This window comes from Procambarus clarkii, chromosome 83 (genome assembly GCF_040958095.1).
Source record: "Procambarus clarkii isolate CNS0578487 chromosome 83, FALCON_Pclarkii_2.0, whole genome shotgun sequence".
NCBI classification, from domain to species: Eukaryota; Metazoa; Arthropoda; class Malacostraca; order Decapoda; family Cambaridae; genus Procambarus; species Procambarus clarkii.
The window spans coordinates 8,311,672-8,337,981 of NC_091232.1; the positions used below are offsets into that span (position 1 = coordinate 8,311,672).

The window sequence follows — 26,310 nt, forward strand, 5'->3', positions numbered from 1 at the left end:
GGTTCCCTACATCCGACCATCGCATGTAAAGCCGGAAATCCTGTTAGCCTTCTGGGATTTTCGCCCAAATGGAGCTCTGAAGTAGAAGTCAATTTTATTTCATGCTCCATATTACTAAGCTTTGTATTCACCTGCTTCCGACCTGAGGTAAAATCGGATAATCTCATACTAGGCTCGTGGATGGACTGTATTCTAACTCGATAATTGCTGGGGTTGTATGCGATTAACAGATGTGCTTTAGACAGGAAAAGCGGGTTGTAGTGTGACGCTTTCGGAATGGGAGACGGGAGGGGTGTTTAAGGAAGGGGTGGGGAGGGGGAGGGATAATGGGAGAGGGGGTGATGGGAGGGAGGGAGGGAGAGAGAGCGTGCTGGGAGTGATGGTGTCCCTCAACGAGGCTGTTTAGGTGTGAATGGGAGTCCGAGCGGGTCAGTGGTGTACCAGGTTCAGTTCAGGTACCAGGTGAACTACAAGGCACCAGGTGTACTACAAGGCACCAGGTGTACTACAAGGCACCAGGTGTACTACAAGGTACCAGGTGTACTACAAGGTACCAGGTGTACTACAAGGTACCAGGTGTACTACAAGGTACCAGGTGTACTACAAGGTACCAGGTGTACTACAAGGTACCAGGTGTACTACAAGGTACCAGGTGTACTACAAGGCACCAGGTGTACTACAAGGTACCAGGTGTACTGCAAGGCACCAGGTGTTACTACAAGGTACCAGGTGTACTACAAGATACCAGATGTACTACAAGGTGCCAGGTGTACTACAAGGTACCAGGTGTACTACAAGGTACCAGGTGTACTACAAGGTACCAGGTGTACTACAAGGTACCAGGTGTACTACAAGGTGCCAGGTGTACTACAAGGTACAAGGTGTACCACCAGGTACCAGAGGCCTCATTACAGGTCCGTGCTCACCTGTCTGTGAAATATATAATTATAGTCAAACACGTGTGTCGTTATATATATGTTTGTGACGAATTATTTGGCCCTTGGAAAGCTATCGCGATTTTCGTTCTTACAAGAAGTGATATTTTATCGTTTTGAAATACTCGAATTTTAAATCACCCGAGACAAATCCAGTAGCAATTGTCTCTTGATATTTTGTGAAGAAATTACTGTTTGTGATAGCTTGATATTAATACTGATAACGAACGCAAACATTGTATCCAAAAAAAATTTAGTGGAAAGATATTGCAAGCCTTCACCTTGTGTTCGAGACCTTATCAGGATGATGAACTGATTAATGATAGGAGAAAATTTACGATTCAATTTATGATGAAGATAACTGTGAAAAGTATTTTATGATTGATGAAAAAATGAGTTAGATATCTGATCGTCCAAACGAGTGTTGACACAAGCGATGATTATAACGTGATTAATCTCATAGAGCAACAAGGGCTTGTATAACTACATTGTGCGTGGGTCCTTGGCTGTGTGTGCTTAGGTTCAAGTTGAGTATATAACAAAAATCAATGTAAGAACTTGGAAGAATGTTTAATATCAGATAGAACGGACACGCGCGCGGGTGCTCACACACACACTCACACACACACACACACACACACACACACACACACACACACACACACACACACACACACACTCACACACACACACACACACACACACACACACACACACACACACACTCACACACACACTCACACACTCACATCTGTCAGAAGAGTTTGAATATAATCTCTTCTGTCTACAAAGGAAAAAATGTAAATAATCGGAGAGAATTAGTAGAGGTCATTTCAAGCAATGCCCTTTTTCAGGTACAGTATACTTGATGCGCATACTAACAACATATCTGATAGTTTACAAGTGAAAGTAAACCTGAAATGTAGACGGGATGATCTACACATTCTCACATAAGACAACCAGTAGTCAAACGGAGGCACAATTAAACAAAAAAAGCAACTGCAGGTAAGAAAGCAAACACACACACACACACACACACACACACACACACACACACACACACACACACACACACACACACATTCGATTCCCGCACGAGGCAGAAACAAATGGGCAAAGTTTCTTTCACCCTAAGTGCCCCTGTTACCTAGCAGTAAATAGGTACCTGGGAGTTAGTCAGCTGTCACGGGCTGCTTCCTGGGTGTGTGTGTGGGGGGGGGGGGAAAAAAAAGTAGTTAGTAAACAGTTGATTGACAGTTGAGAGGCGGGCCGAAAGAGCAAAGCTCAACCCCCGCAAAAACACACAACTAGTAAACACACACACACACACACACACACACACACACTCACACACACACACACACACACACACACACACACACACACACACACACACACACACACACACACACACACATTTCCCAGGGCCAAACATCTGTACCTATATTTTCCTTGCACTTAAATAAACAATTTCCTTGTATATGTAACATGCTACATACTTCCATCAAATTCATTCCATTTGTATTTCGTTCAGTCAAAAACTATTCCACTGCACCAGAATTTGTTATATTATTTTTACTTTCATGGACGATACAAATATTTCCAAGCTTTTATATCGATTAAAATAGCAGAATTGGCAATTGCAAATTTGTGTTGAAAAAATATAAATTGACTGCATATAGCCACTCTCTTTTTGTATTTGGCATTTACTCTACGTGCCCAACCAACTGAGAGTATACACACTGACAGATATACACACCGTTTATCGGTGTATGTATATACACCGAGTTAACATTAGTCTAGTACTATTATTGTAATGTCAGAGGAGTGTCTTGGTCGGCCCCTATGCCCCCCTTGAAGGAGGGTTGGCTCCCTTCCCACGTCCGTATATTTTAGCAGTTGTTATTATGTTGGTGTATTCAGATAATGACTTGTACAATGTATGTTCAGATGACAGATTTGCCTTCTTGGCACAACCGTTTTTGTTACGGTGGATCGCTATAGTGCATAGTGAAGATAGTAAGAGTGAAAGAGATAGTGTGTAGTGTAGATGATGATAGCGAGCAGTGTTGGGGGAAATGGGGAAACGTGTGTGTGTGTGTGTGTGTGTGTGTGTGTGTGTGTGTGTGTGTGTGTGTGTGTGTGTGTGTGTGAGGGTGAGGGTGAAGGGTAAGGGTATATTTGGGGAGAGATGGGGAGGATGTTACAGTGTTGGGGAGAGACGGGGATGAGTCTCATCATGTCAGATGAGACATATGTTATCTGCTGTGAAGGGAATGATAGCAAGCCCACGTGTTTTTATTTCAATATCAATAAAAAATAGCTTATTGTACATTTTTCAAGTTTTTTTTATCCATTTTCGTCCCAGTTACATCAGTTGATATCTACCGAACCTATTTGACATTTACATTTTTACATTTACATTTATATTTTCATATACGTTTTCCCAGTACTTTAACGTTCCTGTTCCTCTTACTATCGTCTAGTGTCTCCAATGTCGAATGCTTTTTTTCACATATATTCAGTGTACAAAAGTACTTTCCCCACAATATGATGTAAATATGTCAACATAAAAACAGCGTAATATAATGCAGGATTTTTTTATTGTGTTTTTACTATAAATGAATTCATTAACACGTATACATATGTATGAATACGCATTTATGTACACGTAAAACATACATACATACATGCACACGTGCATATACACATACACGCTCAAACGTATTCATTAGCCCTAAATATATATACACACACATAATGCAGGATGACAAGCAGCTGACACAATACATTTCCGACGAAGGCCAGATATCACGCGAGAAATGATAGCACCCCTCCCACACAGACGCAAACACGATAACACAGTTATATCACAGTCGCAAGAACTGACCAAACTCTACCAACCATTCTACCAACCACAATCTACCATCTACCCTCTACCATACGCGACCAATCTTCCAACTTCCATCCCGTCATTCAATATGTTTTCCTTCAATGTCTTATTCACCGACCGATTTCAATATTAAATTATAAATCCGAATAAATATTTGTGTTACTACCTGATGTTCCTTAATTAGCTGGAACGTTAAACTGGTCGTAATTAGCGTAGTTGTGTTCGTTATGTCGGTGTGTGTTGGAGCATAATTAGGTCACACGACCTGACGACCGGATGCTGGTACGGGTGTTTGATGAGGGGTGTGGATGAGGGGGTGGATAGGGGTGGATTGCGTGGGTGGAACTGGTACAGGTGTTTATTTATGGGAAGGGAGCAGGAGCAGTGTTTGGAAGGAGTGGGAGAGATGAAAAGTGATGCTGGCGACAGATGAGAGAGAAACTGGAAGAGAGAGAAAAGATTGGGGGAAGGGAAGGCAGATGGGGGGGGGATTGTGTTGCATGTTGATGGGATGGAGATTGATGGGTGTGATGGTGTCCCTCAACGTGGCTGTCCAGGTGGGAAGGGGTGTCCGGGCGGGCTACAGTGGGAGAGGAGGAGGGAGGGAGGAGAAGGGATGGAGGTATATTCTGGTGTTTATAAAGCAAATAGAGGGTTGATCGGGGGAGGGGGGAAGCAAGGAAGGGTGACAGAGGTGAGGCAAATTGATGTACCGGAGAGTGGAATGAGGAACTGGAAGTTGATGTTGCAGTTGTGTGTTGGGTGGAAGTGGGTGTTTGAGGCTGTTACTGCTACATATGTTGATGAGAGATGGAAGGATGCAGGTCCTGGTGGTGGGGATGGAAGATGGACGTGAAACTGAGGGAGAATATGTAGATGTTGCAGACAGTTGATGGCAGTTGACGGACACATAGGGGAGAGAGGGAGGGGGGGTGAGGGGGAGGTAGGAATGCGTAGACACCCATTGATGGCGAGATGCTGTAGATAACAGAGGCCCCGAGGGGTGGGTGGGTGTACCGGTGGAATACGAGGCCTGAATAACAGCATAACGGTAATAACAGTTTCGTTAATCCGTCCTCTGCTCGAAATGTACAGCGTACACACACACACACACACACACACACACACACACACACACACACACACACACACACACACACACACACACACACACACACACACACTCACGTGTACTGATATACAGTGTGTGTGTAACACTGAAGGGCCACGAATAAGGTACACAGGCAGACGCTAGGTAACCAGATGAACAATCGAGGTATTAAAAGGAACTTCACTCTCGTGGTAGTGACGAAGTAGAATGAACAAAATAAAATGGGTGACGAGGGCAAACTCCATACGCAAATCTATATGTAAATTTGTCACAACCCACAGGTCAGGTCAGTAGAGAGACAGCTGTGAGCGACAGCCTACATTCTTAAAGGGTTGGCGTTCGATTCCCAATAATTCAAGTAATGAGGACACTTTTCCTTTAGTCTGTCATCCTATCCCAGCTCCTAGCCTGGTCTTATATCCCCTTTAAGTATTATATTGCCGTTCTGAGTTACCACTTTACCAAACGGATCGAAAACATGTACATCAGGAACTTGATGGTTGTGATGCGAGACCCAAGCGCTGAAGCCCCATTTCCACAGACACAGTTAGGTGATAAGAACTAGGTGAGTTCACACACACCTTCACTTGACTTCCTCGCAATGATTAAAATCCCGCGGGAACCAGAGAATACAATGTGAAGCCTAAATCTCATTACTCTCGCTCCTGAACGACATCTTCCCATCAGCTTCAATCCCCTTGATGAAAACGTTTATATTAATCCTCCCTTTCTGTTCCAACATTCATTACATAAAAGTTTATTTAAAAAAAATAGGATTCGAATGATAAAAGATTTAGTAATCCATAAGATTCTTCTTTTTAAATAGTGTCTTTACTTTAATAAAATAGTTTTTGATAGGAATTGGGCTTTCAATTTATTACATTTAGTTTTTTGTGTTAACATTCACAAATTTGTTCATAGTTATAGTTAAACTATTTATTTACCTATGACTTCTCAGCTTGTTTAAACACCTGCAAAAAGCTATATCTGATAAGCTTTGAATTTTTGAGTTAGAAACTTATAGGTAATTATGTCATCATATTCAGTCAAATCCTCCTTGAGTTCGATATTTTTAGATTTATATAAATATTTAAATATCGAAGTTTCTCCTCAGGAGGCAAGAAAGGGAAACAGTTGTTAAATATCATTCAAGAAATAATGACATTCTCAACTCCTTCCTAACCTTCAAGCAAACTTTTCAGCGTCATCTTCACGTGTTGTTCCAAACATTCGCCCGTCCTCCTAAGGTTTTCCAACGTTAAGAAAACGGCCAGTTAAAGTGTTCTCTAATAATCTACCAGAGGACTCAAAACAGAAAACGGGACAGTACGTCACTTTCGCCAGCCGCTTCCATTTTCTAGTACGGTATTTTTTGGCCTTATGAAACGCATTCGAGGGGAAATGCAGTTCTTTGTAGGAGGACAGGTTGAACCCACATCCCCACCTACACCCTAACACACGCCTTCACCTACACCTAAATCCTCACTCTCACTTACACCCTCACCGTCAAGTGTTCCCCATTTTTACCCCCTCACCATCACCTATTTCCCACACTATCACCTACACCCACGCCGTTACCCACACGGTCACCCACTCCTACATCCACCCTTCTTAATGACCGTACTTCCACTTGATGCCGAGCGTTTATTTGAAGCAAAAAATTTAGCAAATGTTTGTTTACGTCTATCAGCTGTTTAACCCCAACTGTGTTTGTTTACGTCGGTCAGCTGTTTAATGCCACAGCTGTGTTTTACGTGAGCGTATAGACAGAGTCAAAGTAGGGCTCGCAGCCTCGTGTGGCGTTCGTGCTTATAAGGCGTTAAAATATATGAAAGTATATATGCAAAGATCACTACATAGTGGAAACTTTTTGGTCGGGTGTCAAAAGGAAATATCAAAATATGCAGACTGTCAATATTAAGTATTGCATTCTGCCCTATTAAAATATTCAGACTGCATATCATAGTCTGGATAGTTATGGACAACAAAGTCTGATTGACAGACTACATATTAAAATATGTAATCTGTCTGTTTGTCTGTCAAATGTTGGAGATCAGACACTTGGAGCTAGCCTCACCCAAATTTGCACGGGGAGAGGTCTGTGGTACGGGACGGACACAGGTCAATCAGGGTACACATAAGTTAAATTTTTGTTAAGAAATATTGCATATTATAAACACACCCAGGCCATTTTCTTGGTATATTGTCAAATATGGCGTGTGATCAACGTGGACTTTTTAATGCCAAAATATAATATCTGAGACCGAAATAGTTGTTTCTTGACTTTTAATAATAAATTATCTGAAAGAACTTGGTGAAAGGGGAGGCTGGAGGGGTTTCGAATGGGGGAAGACGTGGGGAAAGGACGAGGGGAAGGACCAATGGGATGAGGGGGAAATAAGAGGGGGTAGAATAGGTGTTGAGGATAGAGACAGACTATCCCATAGTATCGCGGGATACCCCTCCGAGTATATATATATATATATATATTTATATATATAAATATATATATATATATATATATATATATATATATATATATATATATATATATATATATATATATATATATATATATATATATGAGGGCGGCTGTAAAGGCCACCCAAACAAAGACTGGTATAAGGTCCACTTAAATTCTTCATCCACCTCTTCTCCCTTCTCCTTTCGTCCTTACCGCTTCCACCTATTCCTTGTGCACTTCATCTTTTTTCCCTTCTCCTTCTCCACCATCTTCTTCCTTCCCCATTTATTTTTCCTTCGCCACGGGTTCCAACAATCTTCCCGGAGAGAGAGTTTCATGCCCTGGTGAACCCCTTTGAAGGCGCAATGTCCTTGGATGACGAGAGTGGTTACTATAGGGAGCTTTGGTGGTGTATTGGTGTGTGTGTGTGTGTGTGTGTGTGTGTGTGTGTGTGTGTGTGTGTGTGTGTGTGTATGTGTGTGTGTGTGTGTGTGTGTATGTGTGTGTGTGTGTGTGTGTGTGTGTGTGTGTGTGTGTGTGTGTGTCAGTGTCTGTGTGTGTGCTTGGGTTTTTTTGTGTTTGTCTTACAAATATATTATTTTATGCAATGACTCGGTTCCTAGTTTAATTTTATTATCATATTAACAGTTTTTACATATAAGTAGCTACAGCCCTATTATATTTATAACCCATAATACTAATGATAACTCCAAAAACTTGTGAAATTCTTACTAACATTTCTAAATTACAAATTTGTGTCTCTAGTTTCCATACATGTTCCTCGTTCTGCTATATATAGCCTTGAAGAATGTTTGTTTATTTAATTCATTTTCCTTAGGATCATATATGTCGTAGATCTTTTAAGTTTTGCCCCGAGGAGCGAGTTTATTGGGCAGCGCCACTCGTCCTGTGAGTGGACACACCGCCATAGCAGCATGTACAACGCTCCCCAATAGGAAGAAAACCCGCTGGGTTGATCATCCTGTCACTTGTACCCACACACACCTAGGACTTGCTTAACCTTTTTAAAGCCTTATGTGCAGTAGATTTGAAAGCTTAATGTCTAGAGGCTTTGAAAGCCTTGTGTGTAATGGACTTGGAAGCCTAATGTGTAGAAGTTTGAGAAAAATATGAGTAGAGAAATTGGAAATTATGTGTAGAGGTTTGTATAGTTTTATGTGTAGGTCTTGATGCCTGAGTGTGCCTGGGAGTGTTCATTGCATGTTATCTTTCAGGTGCACGAAACACAAAGATTCCAAGGAAAAAAATAATGTCTGACGATTGTGATGACGAGGAGCGCCACGACAAAGCTCTTGAGCTTAAGACTATTAAGAAGTAACCACCATGTAACTTACATAGAACAGTATACATATATATAACTTGTTCCTAAATTATTAAGTAAAGAAAAAGGATCAATGGTATTTACAGTGCCTCTTATACAAATTATAGAACAGTGAAGTTTTTAGATATGAGCGTTATATTTTCAGATTTGATTAGAACAAATATACCATTTTCAAGAAGCTGCCGAAAAGCCACTTTTACTCCTTGCAAACCCGGCGTAAATGGCCCCGAAAACAGAAATGACTTGACACGAACAATGGTCGGACAGTGGGCCGGGCCACGGAGCCCCAGCACTAACAGACAGCATCAGGAAGCTCTGCTCCGTCGAGGGTCGTCCTCTGCGTCCATCCTCCCCGCTAAAGGGCCTCCCATGGACCCAGTTACACGCTCATCCATACCTACGGATCCAAGAAGATGGTCTCTCATGGTAGTGCTGGTTGTAGTGCTCTGTCTGGACCCAGCAGGGTCCAGGGCACAAGACTCCAGCGTCAAACTCCGCCAGGGCACCGTACAAGGGGTGAGTAACAGTACAGAAATTTTCTTGTCATTATTACAAGTTAAAATGTGTCTTGTATTGAGTGATTCATCAGACTATCCTGGGCACTGACTCGTGGCTTGTTTAGTAGAACTCTCGAAAGTTCTACAGGTAGACTACAAGTAAACTTCACAACACAAGTAAATCCTGGGTTCTGTGCTAGGACTTCATTATTCATAATATATTTAATATAATTTGTTTTGTTGGACAAAAAAACGTAACGCAAGGTATGAGATTAATGTGGATATTTATAAATTGATTAGTACAAAGGATCTGAGAATAATATTTGATAAAGACCTTAATCGAAATTAACAGCGTATTGTTGCACTGAATAAAGCAAAAACACATGTAATATGAATGAAAATAAGATCCTATCCTAAAATATTATCCTTTTATTTTGCATCAGTGAGATTTACCTGAGCTATGCAAAATGGACAGATATTTTCTTAAAAGATGCAACGAAATGCATCGTCATTTTATGAACATTAAATATTTATTTCTCACACAGAAATATATATATATATATATATATATATATATATATATATATATATATATATATATATATATATATATATATATATATATATATATTTTCTAATGTCTTAGCGTTTTCTCCTGGTAGCTCACAGAACGAGGGGAAGATATGAATTATCAAATTAATTAAGCGCATAAAATAATAGGGTATATCGTAGTATTGAGAATATTTAATCAAAACAAAAGTCCCAATAACGGATTAAAATATAATAAATTGTTTTAAAGTAACGTATATAAGCACTGACTATGCAAAAATTGAAGAGTTCTATATGGGGGATAGCCAGATTCATGTGTGTCAACAATTTGGTGTAAATTAGGCCAGCCTCACATAGGCCAGTAGGCCTATTGTTGTGTTCTTGGCGGGTATGTGCTAGCTGGAACATTGCAGAGCTCATGTGTTCCTGCTTGATATTGCCAGTAGGCCTAAGCAGAGTTCATATCTCGAACTCGTTAGTAAGCCTATTGTAGCGTTCATGTCTTGCTTAGTTCAACAGGCATATGATTATGGGTCTGTCTTGCTTGGGCCAATTGGCCTACTGTAATGTTATTTTGCTCCTGTGTTCTTATTTCATTATGAAATATTATGAAACAATTGTAATTTTATATTTCAGATACAAAAAGCTTAATATAGATCATCTTACTTCAGAGTTTCAATTTTTAGAACAAATATCTTATCCGCTTTTCTCAAAACACTCTTAAAGGATGAAAGCTTTGCTGAAGCGGCTTTTTTTTAATTCATTTGAGGAAGCCAAAGCGAGCAAACCAACTTTATCTTCGCTTTTGTAGCGAAGGAGAATATTTTTAATGAAAAGCTAGTCATTTTCTTTTCTTATTTTTTGTTTAATCTCAGTTTAGGAAGTTTGTAGTTGTGTCTAATTATTGTCCATCGTCTTGTAAAAAATTCCTGGTTTTGTTTAATCTTTTACTACTTTCGTTGTCCGGAATCAAGAAATCAGTCCGAAAACTTCTGTTAATGTACTTTACCTCGTTATCAAGCAACATTGTAATTACAGTAACTGCTCAGACGTTAAGTAATCAAGAGAGAGTTAATAGAATTAACGAGAGATTTAGCGGCAACCTCAGACCGCAACGAGGAGTTTGTCGAGTTGATTCCAGGTGGAATCCGAGGGAGATTAACGATGTCCGTCACATTGATAATGTCCACACATACACACACCACCACACACACATACATATATACGCATCCACAAACATTCTCACGCATATGCATACACGCACACACACCACCACCACCACTACCACTACCACGCACTCATTCATACATATATATACGCCTCCACATACATACTCACTCACAAACATACACACAAACAGACACACATTTACCTTAATGTTAGGTTGCACGTTACACTTGTTGGCTTCTCAAGGCCACCGGAAGTGCCAAATATGACGCAGCATCCCGCAGTTGATTAAAAATGAACAAAAGTACGAGGGAGAGTGAGTGTGAGTGTGTGTTTGTGTGTGTGTATGTGTGTGAGTGTGAGTCAAAGTGGGTGAGAGAGTAAAAGTGCTAATAATAGAGTGTGAAAGGGATAATAGGTTAAATATGTTAAACAGAAATTGGCAAATCTGCTTTGGATCTAATCAAGTTTGTCCAAAATGTAACTTGTACAAAACATGAAAAGTGAAGTCAGAAAAGCTATAAATGATTGGGTGGAATGGAAAGGCAAAAAAAATTAATAACTAACCTAACCTACCATAGGTCTAATTAACTAGTGTCTGGGCGTATCCAATAACCCAGCTTAGACCCTGGTTCGATTACATTAGGTTATGCCAGATTATAACTGTTTTTCTCTTTCGTTTTTATCATACTTTTACTCTTTCTCCTTTACAGTCATGTGTTCTTTGCGTTTTTTTTGTCTTAAGTGTTTTATTTACGCAGAGACATTCCAGTTTGATTACATGTATACTATAGATGTTTGGCCATAATAATGAAGTTGTTAGTGTGATTATGTATATATAAACAAACATTTACTTGATAATTTATCAACTATGCAACAAGGGGTTTACCATTCAAGAAATAATAAATTATTATGGTAAGCTGTATAAAGCTTTGAAACGACTTCAGAATGGTCCAGGACGGACCGAAACGTCGACGTCCCTTCATTTTCTAGTGTGTGGTCTGGTCAACATACTTCAGCCACGTTATTGTGACTCATCACCTGTAAGCTGTATAATATAAACTGTCCAAGTAAACCATGTATACTCATCACTCAAAGTCCATTTAGAGTCACTGGTGACTTTAATCTAATGCACTTCACCTTGCAGGTGATGCGGGAGTCTAACAGCCGGCAGATCTACGCTTACCTTGGCATTCCTTACGCTAAGCCTCCTGTAGGCGACCTGAGGTTTAAGGTGAGTGTCCTAGTGGATCGGTTGGTGAAAATGGGTATTATAATGTGTTGGGGAGAAGGTGAATGAGTATAATTATAGGAGAGAGAGAGAGAGAGAGAGAGAGAGAGAGAGAGAGAGAGAGAGAGAGAGAGAGAGAGAGAGAGAGAGAGAGAGGACGGGTTATAGAGTGGGTGTGAGAGAGAGACTGGGGGATGATTGTGTGGGAGGGAGAGGCAGAAGGGAATTTATTGTGTGGGAAGAAGAGGGAAAGGCTGGACAAATAAATGCTGGAAGTGTGTGGCGACACAGTGAGGAAAATGGACAATAGGAAAATGAGAATAAAAGTGAGCTTCGGAAGAAAAAAAGATGACAGAGAAAGAGTGAGATGGATAGATGGAGGGAGGGAGAGAGAAAGAGGGAGAGAGAGAGAGAGAGAGAGAGAGAGAGAGAGAGAGAGAGAGAGAGAGAGAGAGAGAGAGAGAGAGAGAGAGAGACGGAGATGAAAGGATGAAGGGAAGGAGAAAGGCAACGTGAAACGTGAGAAGAGCGAGAATGAGAGGCAGACAGACAGACAGAGAGAGAGAGAGAGAGAGAGAGAGAGAGAGAGAGAGAATTCCTCCCTTTAATTTGAATATAATTTCAAATGGTGTTCCTTAAAAGGAGATTTTCATATTTATTCACTCTTCGAGCCATGATCATCAGTAAAAAATTTACGTAATAAGGAAAAGCAGAAAAAAAACAGATAATACAATTATTTTCAGAGCCTTTTTTGTGAGAATATGATGGTGAAAAGGATGAAACATTTGTTTGTGTTTGTAAAAACGTTCACTGTTCATCTTGATGTAATTTTTACTTGTTTTGAGGAAGCTAAACATTAACGTAAAAGCATTTTCATTATAAGCGCCTTTCATAATCTTCCGTCTTTTTTTATGTGGATTTTGTGACGCAAATTGCAGAAAGACAGATAAAAATGTGTGTGTGTGTGTGTGTGTGTGTGTGTGTGTGTGTGTGTGTGTGTGTGTGTGTGTGTGTGTGTGTGTGTGTGTGTGTGTGGTGCAAATCTGTTTGTTGCAAAAAGTTCTGGGTGTGAGGAAGGGGTGAAAGTGTAAATGGATCACCAGACGACAGTTCGAGACACAGAGCAGGAGAGGACAAGGAACAGGAGGCTTTCAGGTACTCGGCAGACAGCTCAGGTTCAAGGCAAGACACACTTACTGGAGTCATATGGTGGACGCAAATCTTACTGTGCCCCCAATACAGGGGAACATTAATAATGATGCTGACAGTAACGAAGATGAGTAAGATGATTTTGATGATGTTAACAACGAAGATGAGGATGATGATAATGATGAGAGCCAAGACAAGTTTATACGAAATGATCATTTGTTAACTATCTGTACGCCAAAGCTCCCTTTGCCTATTTCCTGATCCTAAAGAGAAGAAAATCCCATCCGGGCAAAAGCCAAGGGATCCAGTTATCTCCTGACAAAGAGCGTGCAATCGCCTATCGCTAATCGAAGATTTTCCGAGTGGCTAATTTTGGGGAAATTGACAAATCCTGCGGGACTTGTCTACAGCGCTGGCGGATTCTCCAGGTATACTCACCTAGTTGTGCTTGAGGGGGGCGGGGGGTTGAGCTTTAGCTCTTTGGTCCCGCCTCTCAACTGTCAATCAACTGTCAATCAACTGATGTACAGATTCCTGAGCCTACTGGGCTCTATCATATCTACATTTGAATGTGTGTGTGTGTGTGTGTGTGTGTGTGTGTGTGTGTGTGTGTGTGTGTGTGTGTGTGTGTGTGTGTGTGTGTGTGTGTGTGACTCGGGGAATGGGGAAATCCCTTCCTGTCAGTTTTTTTACAAAAGTATTAAATAAAACTAATATTTAAAATAAAACTAATATTCAAAATAAAACTAATATATAGAAAATAAAACCAATATATAAAATAAAACTAATATATAAAATAAAACTAATATCTAAAATAAATACTAAAATGTTCAACTAGTCCACTGCTACCTATTTGGTACCCCGGTATAGTCACCTATAAGCTTTCTTGGTATATTTCAAACCCCCGGAATACCTTGTTGTAGTCATTAACCACTTGATCACCTTTGCTACGGTCACCTGATCACCTGTCACTAATCACTCAGTACCCACCCTGCAGCCCCCACAACGACACAATGGGTGGAACTCAACGCTCTACGCCAACAAGATGGGGGCTGCCTGTCCCCAGCCCTTCCTTATGGGGGTCCAGATCGCCGAAGACTGCCTTACACTCAACGTCTGGATCCCTGAGGTAATATATATATATATATATATATATATATATATATATATATATATATATATATATATATATATATATATATATATATAATATCTGTCTTCCCAATTACTAGCATTAAAATTTTATTTTTTGTCTGTTCTTTTTACTTTGCTTAGTATCGTCTTCTCTGTGTTTTATATCTTTATGTCTGTCTCTCCCATTTTGCCTTCTTCCTTTCCTCCTGTTCACCCTACCTCCCTTTCTCTACTGGTATTAGAGAATCAGAGGTTCCTCAGTATGATAATTAATAATGCAGCCTTCTGTAATTTCAGTCAGGAAGCTCCCCTATTCTCCTCTCTCTCTCTCTCTCTCTCTCTCTCTCTCTCTCTCTCTCTCTCTCTCTCTCTCTCTCTCTTTCTTGATAGTAAAGACTGCAAATCCTTTCTTAATTAGGAAAATTCTGCGGCAGTAATCAGGACCTCACGGTCGCAAGGATTCACATATTTAGATGAAAAGGAACAGAGGTTTTTCTGTTCTGATATGACTGTTAATTATTACAATAAAAATTAGTTATAGTATTAGCAGAAGTAGTATTATTTGAAGATTATTACACACATTATTTAAGTATAATGTAGTGTAGTGTAGTGTTACTTTCATTATTATTATTATTAATACTTCACAGAGTAATCACACAAACGTAACTGTATCAGTGAGAAAATCCGTAGAAGCAGTGATGAGGGTTCGAACCCTCATCAAGGCCCTTGTGGATTTTTTTTCATTATTATTATTATTATTATTATTATTATTATTATTATTATTCCGGCTGCTGTTGCTGTAACTACTGCTTCAACTACCAGTACTTGATATCATACTTGACCTGTCAGCTTGATCTATGACCTGGTATTATTCTTGAGCCTCGTTTGGAGTCAGGAACTTGTAATTTGACCGAGTACGAAGACCCTTAACCTGCTATGTAGATTTGACTCGTTATCTGCTATCTGAACTTGCCTGTTACCAGAACTTGATATCAGACCTTGACTTAAGACCTGGTATCAGAATTTGACTTAACACCTGGTATCAGAAATTGATTTAAAACATCAATTTGCATAATTGATTACACATTGAATAATCCATCAGAGCCTATTCAAGGACTTGATAAAAATATGTAATCCAATAATGCTTTACAATGAGCATTAATGATTCAGTAATTTAGATATATAATGAAGTCAGTGATTAATTATTTTGACCCAAAATATTTTATCCCTAATTATGTTGACCTGATATAACGCTGACTCGTAATCACAGCCGGAAAGAATATTCGCTCGTAATGATACTGACCTATATTGATCCAATATGGTGTTGACCCAGTATGATATTATCCCAGTATGATGTTAATCCAGTATGATGTTGACTAAGTATAATGTTGACCCATTATGATGTTGATCTATTATGATTTGACCCAGTATGATGATAGACCATTATGATGTGACTTTCATAAACATTGTGATCTATACTTATATTGATCTTTAATGACCCATGACCTACAATGATTCCTGTCTATGATAACAATGGTGTTGACCTAGCGTGACCCGTAGCTTTGGCCATGTCAGGTGTTTTATAATGACCTTAGCCTGTAATGATGATGATGATGACTCGTAATGGGGATTTTCCAGCTGCCGCGCGGGTTCCGTCAGTACCCGGTGATAGTGCTATTGGAGGGGGAACTCTTCGTGACCTCTGCCTCTTCTAGGTTTCCGGGTCATGACCTTGCCGCCTCTGACCTCATCATCGTCTCTCTCAACTACCGAACAAACGCCTTCGGTGAGTTACTAGAAATTCCTATTTGTGTTATAAGTTTTTTTAATCGATAATCATTGTTGTTTTTTGGTTATCTTGACTTGCTATATAGTCGTAATGGCTTGGTGCTTTCCCCTGATAGTCCCTCTTCCCTTGTTATCTTGATAATTGACAATATATATCTATGTTATATATATATATATATATATATATATATATATATATATATATATATATATATATATATATATATATATATATATGTTTCATATATTTTAGCATTATACAAAACTTTGTCAATTTTATTTATTTATTTTTTTTTTGAGATATATAAAAGAGTTGTTACATTCTCCATTTTTTCTAAAGGATGCCAGCTTTAGGTATTTATCTGCTGTTAATCTCACAAATCGAATTACAATTGATAAGCGTTGACGGTAATTCAGATAAATGCGATTTTAATTGGAAAATAAATATGGTTTATGTTCTTCAGATCCCGAAATGTTTAATTGGAAGGTGAATACTATTTTGCTTTAATTGGGTATATTTTTCTTATTCAACATGACTGGCGAGAAGGTTCGGAATTTCGGTTATAAGTATAACAACTTTATATAATAGAAAACTGTTGTGATTTACAATTACGGGAAACTATGTTAAAAAATATATATTACGCAGAATCCTAGATATCAAATGAGTTATATGCATGAATTACATTGGGTGGATATAAAAAAGAGCCGCCTCATATGGGTCAACAATCCCTCTACATTATCCTCTATCCTTACGTCCTAATGCTGCTCTTCGCAGGCTTCCTGACGTGGCAGGATCGTGTGCTGCCCGGCAACCTGGGGCTGAGGGACCAGTCTCTGGCCCTACAGTGGGTCGCTGAGAACATCGACAAGTTCGGTGGTGACCTGACCCGCGTCACCCTCCTGGGTCACTCAGCGGGAGCCGCCTCCGCCGCCTACCACCTGGTCCTTCCTCGCAGTCAAGGTCAGTCTTATTGGTCAAGGTCAGATAGTTCTAGAGGTCGAGGTCAGTCAGTCTCGAAGGTCGTAAGGTCGTAACAGCCAGGACCAGCCAAACCTGCAAATATCTGGAATCTCTATTGTTTTGGTCGGTTAATTCAACATTAAGGTAGATCAGCTTGACAATCAAAGGTAGTTTTTTAGTCGTTTTGCAGCCAAGATCACCTGAGTATACAACGTTTCTGGTCACGAATTAAGTTCTATGTTCGTCTAAACACTAAATCTTTACACTTGTTCTCCCTTAACCAATCATAAGGAAATATCAATAACGCTCCCAATTTATCCCTTAACATCAGTAACTCAATCGCTTTATAGGTTTATATGTTAAAATCGAAAGCCAGATTATCGCTGAGTTTAATTCTTTGATCCGTGGTTCTTTGATTAATATTTTATTCATTTTGAGCCATATTATGGTTCATTGGCATCAATCCATGAACACAATATTACAAATATATAATCCCTCTTAAGCCTAGAGGATCAGGTCAGAATAATGAATTGGGATGGGACGGGTGAAAGGAATGGTGCCAAACCACTTGGACGGTCGGGGATTGAACGCCGACCTGCATGAAGCGAGATTATTGCTGTTTTCCTTTTTTTCATTTTCCAATAAACTGGAAAATAAACGCGCTTTCCAGTAGATAATTTCTGAATAAAAAGATAGGTCAAATTAAAGAAGTTATTTACAGATAAAACGTGAGATTTCATTTATATTTCCAGTGACTATAAGATCCTATATCTTTCCAGGACCGTTCCAGCAGATGATCCTCCTCTCTGGAACCAACCTCGCTCCTTGGGCCCTAAGCAGACGCCCTCGGGAAGCCTCCAAGAGACTCTCGGAGCGTCTGGGCTGTGGCTACGTCTCAGGCTCCACCTACCTCCTCGAGTGCCTCAGGAACAAGGACGTCAACCAGATCGTGAAGGCCGTGGAACGGCTTATTGAGGTGGGGAGACCAGCTGGACTCTTCAGCAATCACTAACGATACCTGGATATCTTTCAGCGATCATCTTGAGTTTATCTTGAGATGATTTCGAGGCTTAGCGTCCCCGCGGCCCGGTCCTCGACCAGGCCTGGCGGCAGTGTTTACATTTGTTGAAAAGTTTATAAGCTCCGAAGCACTACGAGGTTGTTTATAACAATAATAATCTTGAAATGGGGAAGTTTCGGACAACGTAAATTGTTTAATAGATGTAAATAAAGCCGCCATGAATTGGGAAGATGTACAGGTGTCGTAAGTAGTTGAGTAAATGCTTGATGAATCCTGGGTCAGGCCTGCGACACTACTGTACTCGATACTTCCATCTTGGCCACTTCGGACCCTAAATCGTATTTTTTTCTTTCTTATTTTGGTTTATTACATTATCTTCCCATCCTATTTCTCCTTCTTCGTCTGTTTCATTTTGTATTCCCTCCATTAATAATAAAAATAATAATAATAATAATAATAATAATAATAGCACTAGTAATGGCATTTACAATAGTTACAGAAATTATAGTAAAAATATTCACAGATTTATTAGCTTCAATTAACATATCCATCACCCACTACTGAATTCATGAACTCCAGCTCAGTGACTGATCCTGTTACATGTAAAATCATTTAAAAGAAAATTCCAACTATCCGACCTTCAACATTTGAAGCTGTGCCTCGACCTTCTACAGGAAGGGAATCCGCACTTTCTCTTCGGCCCAGTGATAGACACCTACCTTCGTCAGGAGGAGAGGATGGTGCCCCTGGAACCTCTGCAAGCCCTCAGGGAAACCGCCAACAGAAGGATCCCCGTCTTACTGGGGCTGTCTGAGAATGACGGGTCCGTTATGCTATGTGAGTGATTGGTGGAGGTGGTGGTGGAGAGGGACGGGTCGTGGTGGAGAGGGACGGGTCGTGGTGGAGAGGGACGGGTCGTGGTGGAGAGGGACGGGTCGTGGTGAAGAGGGACGGGTCGTGGTGGAGAGGGGCGGCTGGTAGTGAGGATGATTGATTGGGGTCAGTATAGCTGGTGGATGGTGTGGCTAGTGCATGGAGTTGGGTGGAAGTGGCTTGGGATAGCTGGATGTTCGGGTGAGAGGTGTCAGACGAGACTGGATGGATGGTGGGGTGGAGTCCCTAGTTAAGAGGAGAGTGGGAGTAGTATAATGTTAAGAGAGAAATTGCAAAATGGTAGGAAGTGCCTGGTAGATACGAATGGCTGGATGAAAAGAAATGGAAGACGTATGGAAGATTGATGGTAGAAAAGGCGAGTGGGTGGCAGTGGTAGAAGGAATAAGGTGAATAACAGGAGGAAATAGCTGGTGCTAAGGGGAGCTTAGTGGGAAAGAACATTTGGAAAGGGAGAAGCTTGTAAGAACAGGTGGGAGGTAATTAATGAGTAATGGAAGAGAATAATGGGCTCCTGGTGAGAGATGGTGACTGATGGGAGGGGAGAGAGAGACTGGTAGCATTCAGAGTGATGAGAAGTTAGCTAGAAGAGAGACAAAGATGGGAGAGAACTAACATGTGAAAAAGCAACCAGTAAAAACATGAATACACACTCCAATGTATACATCATACCCTGCAAATATCTAAATACACACATTCTCAGAATATATATATATCTCCTTTACGGTCAGATATCAAGCGGGAGATCAGCCACATGACCTACGATGACCTGAGTCGCTACGGCCACGAGATCCTGGTGCCCCTCTTGACCTCTCTAGCGGCGCTGGGTGACAACGCTGCCTCCGTCAACCGAATGGTCGAGTACGCCTACCTGGACAAGGCTCCCAAGGGGCAAAAGGACGAGCTGGTCCTCGAGATAGTTAAGGTGAATTTGGTGGATTCGAGCGGTGGGTGAAGGAGTGGAATGAGCAGGGAGACTTTTCAAGAAGTAACACAAAGGAAAGGAAGTGCAAGAGAGAGAGAGAGAGAGAGAGAGAGAGAGAGAGAGAGAGAGAGAGAGAGAGAGAGAGAGAGAGAGAGAGAGAGAGAGAGAGAGAGAGAGAGAGAGAGAGAGAGAGAGAAGGAGGAGGAGGAGGAGGAGAAAAGTAAGGAAGGCCAAGGCAATTTATTGGAATAGTTTGTTTACAAAGGGAGACTCTAACCAAACGCCGGAGAAAGATTGCAAAATACGCCAAGACTTGGGGGCCAAAACTTCAGTCATCACCACGCGAGAACCAGAGTGGGTTACGACACACTATTTTACTTTTTATGCTGATTTCCCCTGGCAAAACCGCTTGGGTTACTTTATTTATTGCTAGCAGACATACTCGGTGATGCCCGTGTAAATAACAGGGACAGGACCCTAAGGGGTCCCCCCAGAACCCTAATTTTATGTGATCTTTTCCCTCTCCCCGAAGCTGTATCATCTTTGCCTGAGTTCTGTTCAGCGGTGTCCAAATGCAAACGAAACCCAAATGCAACGGTGGCCAAATGCAAATGCAAAGGGTGTGCTGGGAAAACGAACACACAGATACACTTTGGATGTATTATTATAAATATGTACGCTTATACAGTCATTAACTCGTTGATTTTTACACTCTCGCTGCAGATGTTTACAGATGGGATGTTCAAGGCGCCTGTAGTGAGGATGGCTGATAATCTCGCTCGGAGGGGCCTCACCACCTACCTCTTTGTCAACACCTTCTTCGCCAGGGACATCTACGGCTCCCACACCAACATCACAGGTAGGTCATCTCAGGCTACAAGAGATCTCACACACACACACGCCGATACATAGACTAAAATATGCCAAAAGTTAGAGCAGATAACAAATAGTAGAATGAATAGTAGGAAAATATATGTTACCAGTGATAACAGGTCACAAGCCAGAAAATGGTATAGGTCTGATCAGGAAATTAGTCATATTTGAGCAATAGGATGTAGCATCTCGCTGCCATCACCACTGATGGAGCGATCTTAATCTCTTTCTTACGTCTACAGGAGCCCTCCACGGAGCGGAGCTGGCCTACCTCTTCGCTCCAGCCGCCTACAGACAGCTCTTCAACCTTCCCTTGACGTACAATGAGGAACGAGTCAGCCAGAGCCTCAAACGGATGGTATTTACTTTCGCCAGCAGCGGGTCAGTACTGCCACTCTCCCTGGGTACTAACCCAGATGCCCTTAATAACACTAGGCCCATCACGTGCTGGGCTTAGTGTTATTAAGACCACCACAGTACCTCACTAACCAGTCAGGAAGTATACTTTAGTCTTGAACATAGTCTTAGATTAAAATTCTTGGAAGTATAGTAGGGTTTATTCTAGATTCACAATCGGGAACCCCGGGTTCAAATTCCAGACGGGACAAAAATGGTTAGGCACGTTTCCTGTCATTTAATGCCTCTATTTAGCTAGTGGCAAGTAGGTATACCTCCTATATAAATCTATATAACTCCTATATAAATCTAGCATATATATACATACACACACACACAGGCTGCCTGTCTCCCGACAAAATAAATTATTCTCATTATACACCGAGAGGAGAAGAACACATTTCAATGTACATATCCTGCAAATTTGTACTGTAATTGGTTTGCTTCTGATTTGCTAGCGCCTATTTTTATTTTTATACTAGTTGAACAAGCAACAGTTTACCATGCATCTGATTTATAAGCATCTGTTTTTCAAGCACCCAACTTTTAAACAGCTTTTCTTCTAGCACCTTTTCTTTAAAGCACCTGATTTTCAAATTATTTTTTTTTCAACCAAAAATTTTTTTAAGCATCTGCTTTACAAACACTTGTTTGCATTTATTTTACTCTCTTCTGATTTTCAAGGTACCTATTTTTAAGTATCTGTCATGTTCAAATACCCAGTTTATTAGCATTTCTTTTATTTCTGTTTTAAGTATATTTTTCAAACTAATTTATTTATCTGTTCTACACATCAATACACGTCATAGAGATACAATAGAGATACACGTCAAACTTCTGTTTTGTTAACTCCTGCGCAGTAAGTTTCAGCTTTATTAGTGTTTCGTAATTAACTGTTTTTCAAGTACCTATTTAGCTAAGACCTATTTTACGAGTTCCTGTTTCGTTTATACCGAACCTCTTGTTTTATTAATATTCTACCTACTTTGTGAATACCTAATTTGAATCAATTATTTTAAGTACCTATTTCCCCTAATTTATCTACGCTTACTTTAATCTCAAAACAGGAACATCGACGATAACCTAGTAGTAGGCATCCATCAGTCTCAGGAGACTATGGAGTTGCGCTCTGGTTGTCGGTCTGGAGTGGCCTCACCAGGGCGCAAAGCCAGGGTAGGTTGATTCGGGGGAGAAGCTGTTACCCATGCAGCAGGTCCTCCCTCTCCACGGCGATAACCTAGTGCCAAAATATATTTTACAGGATCCCGTTCTTGGGTCAATACTCTCCTAGATGGATACCCTACACGCCCCAGACGCCCACCTACGCCTCGCTGGAGTCCGGCCAGGTTCACCTGGGGTACCAGAGACACCAGGTGGCCTTCTGGAACGGCCTACTACCTGAAATAGCTAACCTAGTTACCTTATACCCTGATCCGAGGCCAACCCACACCACGGGCACAGAGAACCCAACCACCGAGTCACAAAGTAAATCAGGGCCTTCATTCCTCTAGCCTCTACACAGCCACTTGCGCAATCTGTGTGTCTTTCCTAAATCATGGAGGCTTTGTTTACAGTTATCGAACAGTTTACAAGCTTCAGCACTTCATAACTCAAGATTGTTATTGTTATAATAAATCTCGTAGTGGTTTGGAGCTTATATAATATATGTAAACAGAGCCACCATGCGGAAAGATGTACAGGTTTCGGAAATGGTTGCCTAATTGTTTAATGAATTGCCTGCAGGCAAGGTAAGTGCTCTTTGGATATACCTGGCTTATGGCTTATCAACCCTTCGATATTATTTCGATCGTTATTATAGTGCATTCTATTTGTAACTATTCTGGAATTGAAGACATTCTCTCTACTGTCTCTTTGGCTCATTTGGGTACTAACTTTCCACCTGTGTCCCCTTGTTCGTGTTCCACCCATGCTAAATTATTTGTCTTTACTTCCACTGTCAAGTCCTTTAAGATTTAGGGTGTAGTTGCGTGTGTTTTCTGCATATGGACCTGTTTGGCTATCCATTTGTGTTGTGTAAATGAAGCTGCTCATAAATCCGTGTTCTTGCAGTCATCACACCAGGGCCGGACAACGTGTCGTACCAGTCAGCGGTGTGGGTGCTGGTGGCGGTGATCCTTCTGCTTCTGGCCGTCATCGTCGCTTATATCGTATGCTCCAGACGCCGTCAGATGCTAGCCTCCAGCACCTTAAGTGACCAATGACACACGGAAACGAGAAGCGGCGAGAGAGCTGTCTATAGGCGAACTCCAGGGACGTTAAATGAGCGCAAAACGTCTTCACATCCAGGTCCCTCCAGCGTAAGCGGTGAGCCGACAGGGGAAATGGTCGAGCGGCCTACACGCACGAGATTCACTCACTTCGGCTCGATGCGCTTCGAAAGACGAGATCCTGATGGCTTCGAGGCGACCGAGAGCCTTCCTTCGAGCATTCCGACGTTCGTTTCGAGGAACAATCCTCTGCTTAGATTAGCGTCGCTCATGGAAGATCGGTCGTCCTCACAACATCAGAACGATCACCCAGACTCGATTTCGGAACGCAAAGTGAAGCTTTCAAGTTTCCCCAAAGATAGTTACTGGTTCAGATCTCAGAAGGACCGTGAAGACTCGTTCATAGAGACAAGCGCCGAGACGATCTTCGATGATGGAACGCCAAGGAAGTCTCATCCAGATTCTCAATCAGTCTTCTATGTTGAGGATGATGACGCTTCCTCCTCCTGAAGATCTATCAGTGTACATGTGGTTTCGAAGACTTTAAAACACCATCAGAAATCCGACCACTGTAACTGCGCAAAAATCGACTGGGTCAGCTCTTTCGCCACTTCTCGTTGAGTTAAGTGACAGAAAAATGGAAGTGTTGACCAAACCACACACTAGACAGTGAAGAGACGACGACGTTTCGGTCCGTCCTGAACCTTTTATCAAGTAGATTGTGATAATGGTCCAGAACGGACCGAAACGTCGTCGTCTCTTCACTTTCTAGTGTGTGGTTTGGTCAACTTTTTTTTCAGCCATGTTATTGTGACTCCTCATCTGCGAAAACGGGTGTTCAGAAATCTTTCTGGTGACACCATTTGGCGGACAGAAATTGTTTTCATAAATGTGAATGTGTTATAAGCTCCACAGTAAGCCTGAGACTACTGTCATATATACCCTTAAAATCTTATATATCGATGTAAAATGAATATAAAAAATATAAATACGTATACACACACAAATCACAATAACGTGATATATTAAATTTGTGGATTTGTTCATATTAATAAGTATCTGGCTGCTGTTTGGTGCTACTAAGGTGGTGCAAAGTTGGTGCAAAGGTTTGGATCCTGGGGCCAGATTCACAAAGCAGTTACGCAAGTACTTACGAACATGCACATCTTTCCTCAATCTTTGACGGCTTTGGTTATATTTATTATACGGTTTACAAGCATAAAAACTTCCCAATCAACTGTTGTTATTGTTATAAACAGCCTCTTGGTGCTTCGGAGCCCATTAACTGTTTAATAATTGTAATCAAAGCCGCCAAAGATTGAGAAAACATGTACAGGTTCGTAAGTGCTTGCGTAACTGCTTCTTGAATCTGGCCCCTGAATACGTTCTTCTTCGTCGTAGAGTAGAGTACTTTTTTCTGTATTTAGCAGGAGATAAATATTTTTATTTCGTAGCTTCTTATGTGTGAAAGTGATGTGTAGGACGTAATAATTTATTTTTAATTTAAATCTTAAATACCAAAGCATTTGTAATTTATGTAACTGGTAATTATGTTTATTCATATGCAGAACTACATAAGTACAGCTCAGACGCTATCTTAGATATTAATCTAGGACAATATATATAAAATAGGATAGCACTATCGTGTGATCAGTATTAGTTATTATTATCGAGAATTTGTAGAAATTCTGGGCAGCTGTTTGTATCATATATGAGAGGTTTCTGGGGTGGGTGTGTGTTATATGTGAGTTTTCTATACACCTGTAAGTTCTCTGAGTTAGGATTTTTTTTACAGCTTTGTGCGTTTCAGGACAGGGTTAAAAACCGTCAATCATAACCAATTTATAAATTATGTTTATTTGTTGTTAATATTGTAGTCTAGTGTTTTATACGTCTGTTTTATATTAATTGATTTATCAGTACCGTGTTAGTTAATATGCTAAAACAATTTATTGATATGAAATGACAAGAACTTAAATAACTTGCAGAATATATAAATAAGAATATTTTGTAAAATAACCTTCACTTTTTTTTACCACAACGATGACAATAAACATCTATGAAGATTGTGTTCTGTATTTTTTTTTTAAATTCCATGCAAAATGTCTGACGAATAATTCAATGTGACACAGCCTTGTAGACGATGGATGATCGAGACTGTAACTGGATCGGGCTACTAGTTGTCCACATATTTTTAAAATCCTGTGAAGGCAAAGGTAATAAGAGGTATAGGAAAAGCTAAACTCGAACACTCTTACGAGATAGTTAAAATCTTTGATATAAAAATGCATGAATATGAAATTTAATTTTATACATGACATTCGAGTGACTTGAAGCTAAGCCAGTATAGTTCAGTCTCAAACTAACGCTCTATGTACATTTATTTATTTATATAGAAGAAGGTACATTGGGTTTATGAGAGTACAGAGCATTGAAATTTTACATCTGTTGTCTTTGTATATTCTACACAGACTTTAGCTCCAATGTGACCTGTTGACATTTGAACAGACGCATAGTACCCGTGAGTTATTTATAAAGGAATCGATAGTTTCAAGTTGTTATGTTTTGAGGAGTACTGGGTTTTCCTTACTCTTTTTGCTGTTGGGCATGTAAAACACTTATATATCAGAGTACATATAATAAATTAGAATAATCCACTGTTTCAAGGGACTTGGGGTAGTATACGTGTGTGTGGGGGGGGGGTTGATGAGGGGTTGGTGTGGGGTAGTGTGCATATGTGTGTGTATGGGATTGG

The 26,310-nt window shown here is 40.5% G+C and overlaps 1 protein-coding gene across 1 annotated transcript in view; it reads left to right on the plus strand.

Annotated features, from left to right (window-relative positions):
• Positions 1-25,624, plus strand: part of LOC123768682 (acetylcholinesterase) — a 71,258-nt gene extending 45,634 nt beyond the window's left edge. The window contains exons 3-14 of the mRNA XM_045759364.2: positions 8,639-9,261; positions 12,106-12,192; positions 14,336-14,467; positions 16,111-16,258; positions 17,036-17,221; positions 18,001-18,197; positions 18,917-19,079; positions 19,865-20,058; positions 20,782-20,917; positions 21,174-21,312; positions 22,589-22,812; positions 23,398-25,624. Coding sequence (XP_045615320.1) covers positions 8,872-9,261; positions 12,106-12,192; positions 14,336-14,467; positions 16,111-16,258; positions 17,036-17,221; positions 18,001-18,197; positions 18,917-19,079; positions 19,865-20,058; positions 20,782-20,917; positions 21,174-21,312; positions 22,589-22,812; positions 23,398-23,549 — 2,148 coding nt within the window. The 5' untranslated portion in view covers positions 8,639-8,871 and the 3' untranslated portion in view covers positions 23,550-25,624. The remainder of the gene's footprint in view (positions 1-8,638; positions 9,262-12,105; positions 12,193-14,335; positions 14,468-16,110; positions 16,259-17,035; positions 17,222-18,000; positions 18,198-18,916; positions 19,080-19,864; positions 20,059-20,781; positions 20,918-21,173; positions 21,313-22,588; positions 22,813-23,397) is intronic.
• Positions 25,625-26,310: the final 686 nt, after the last annotated feature.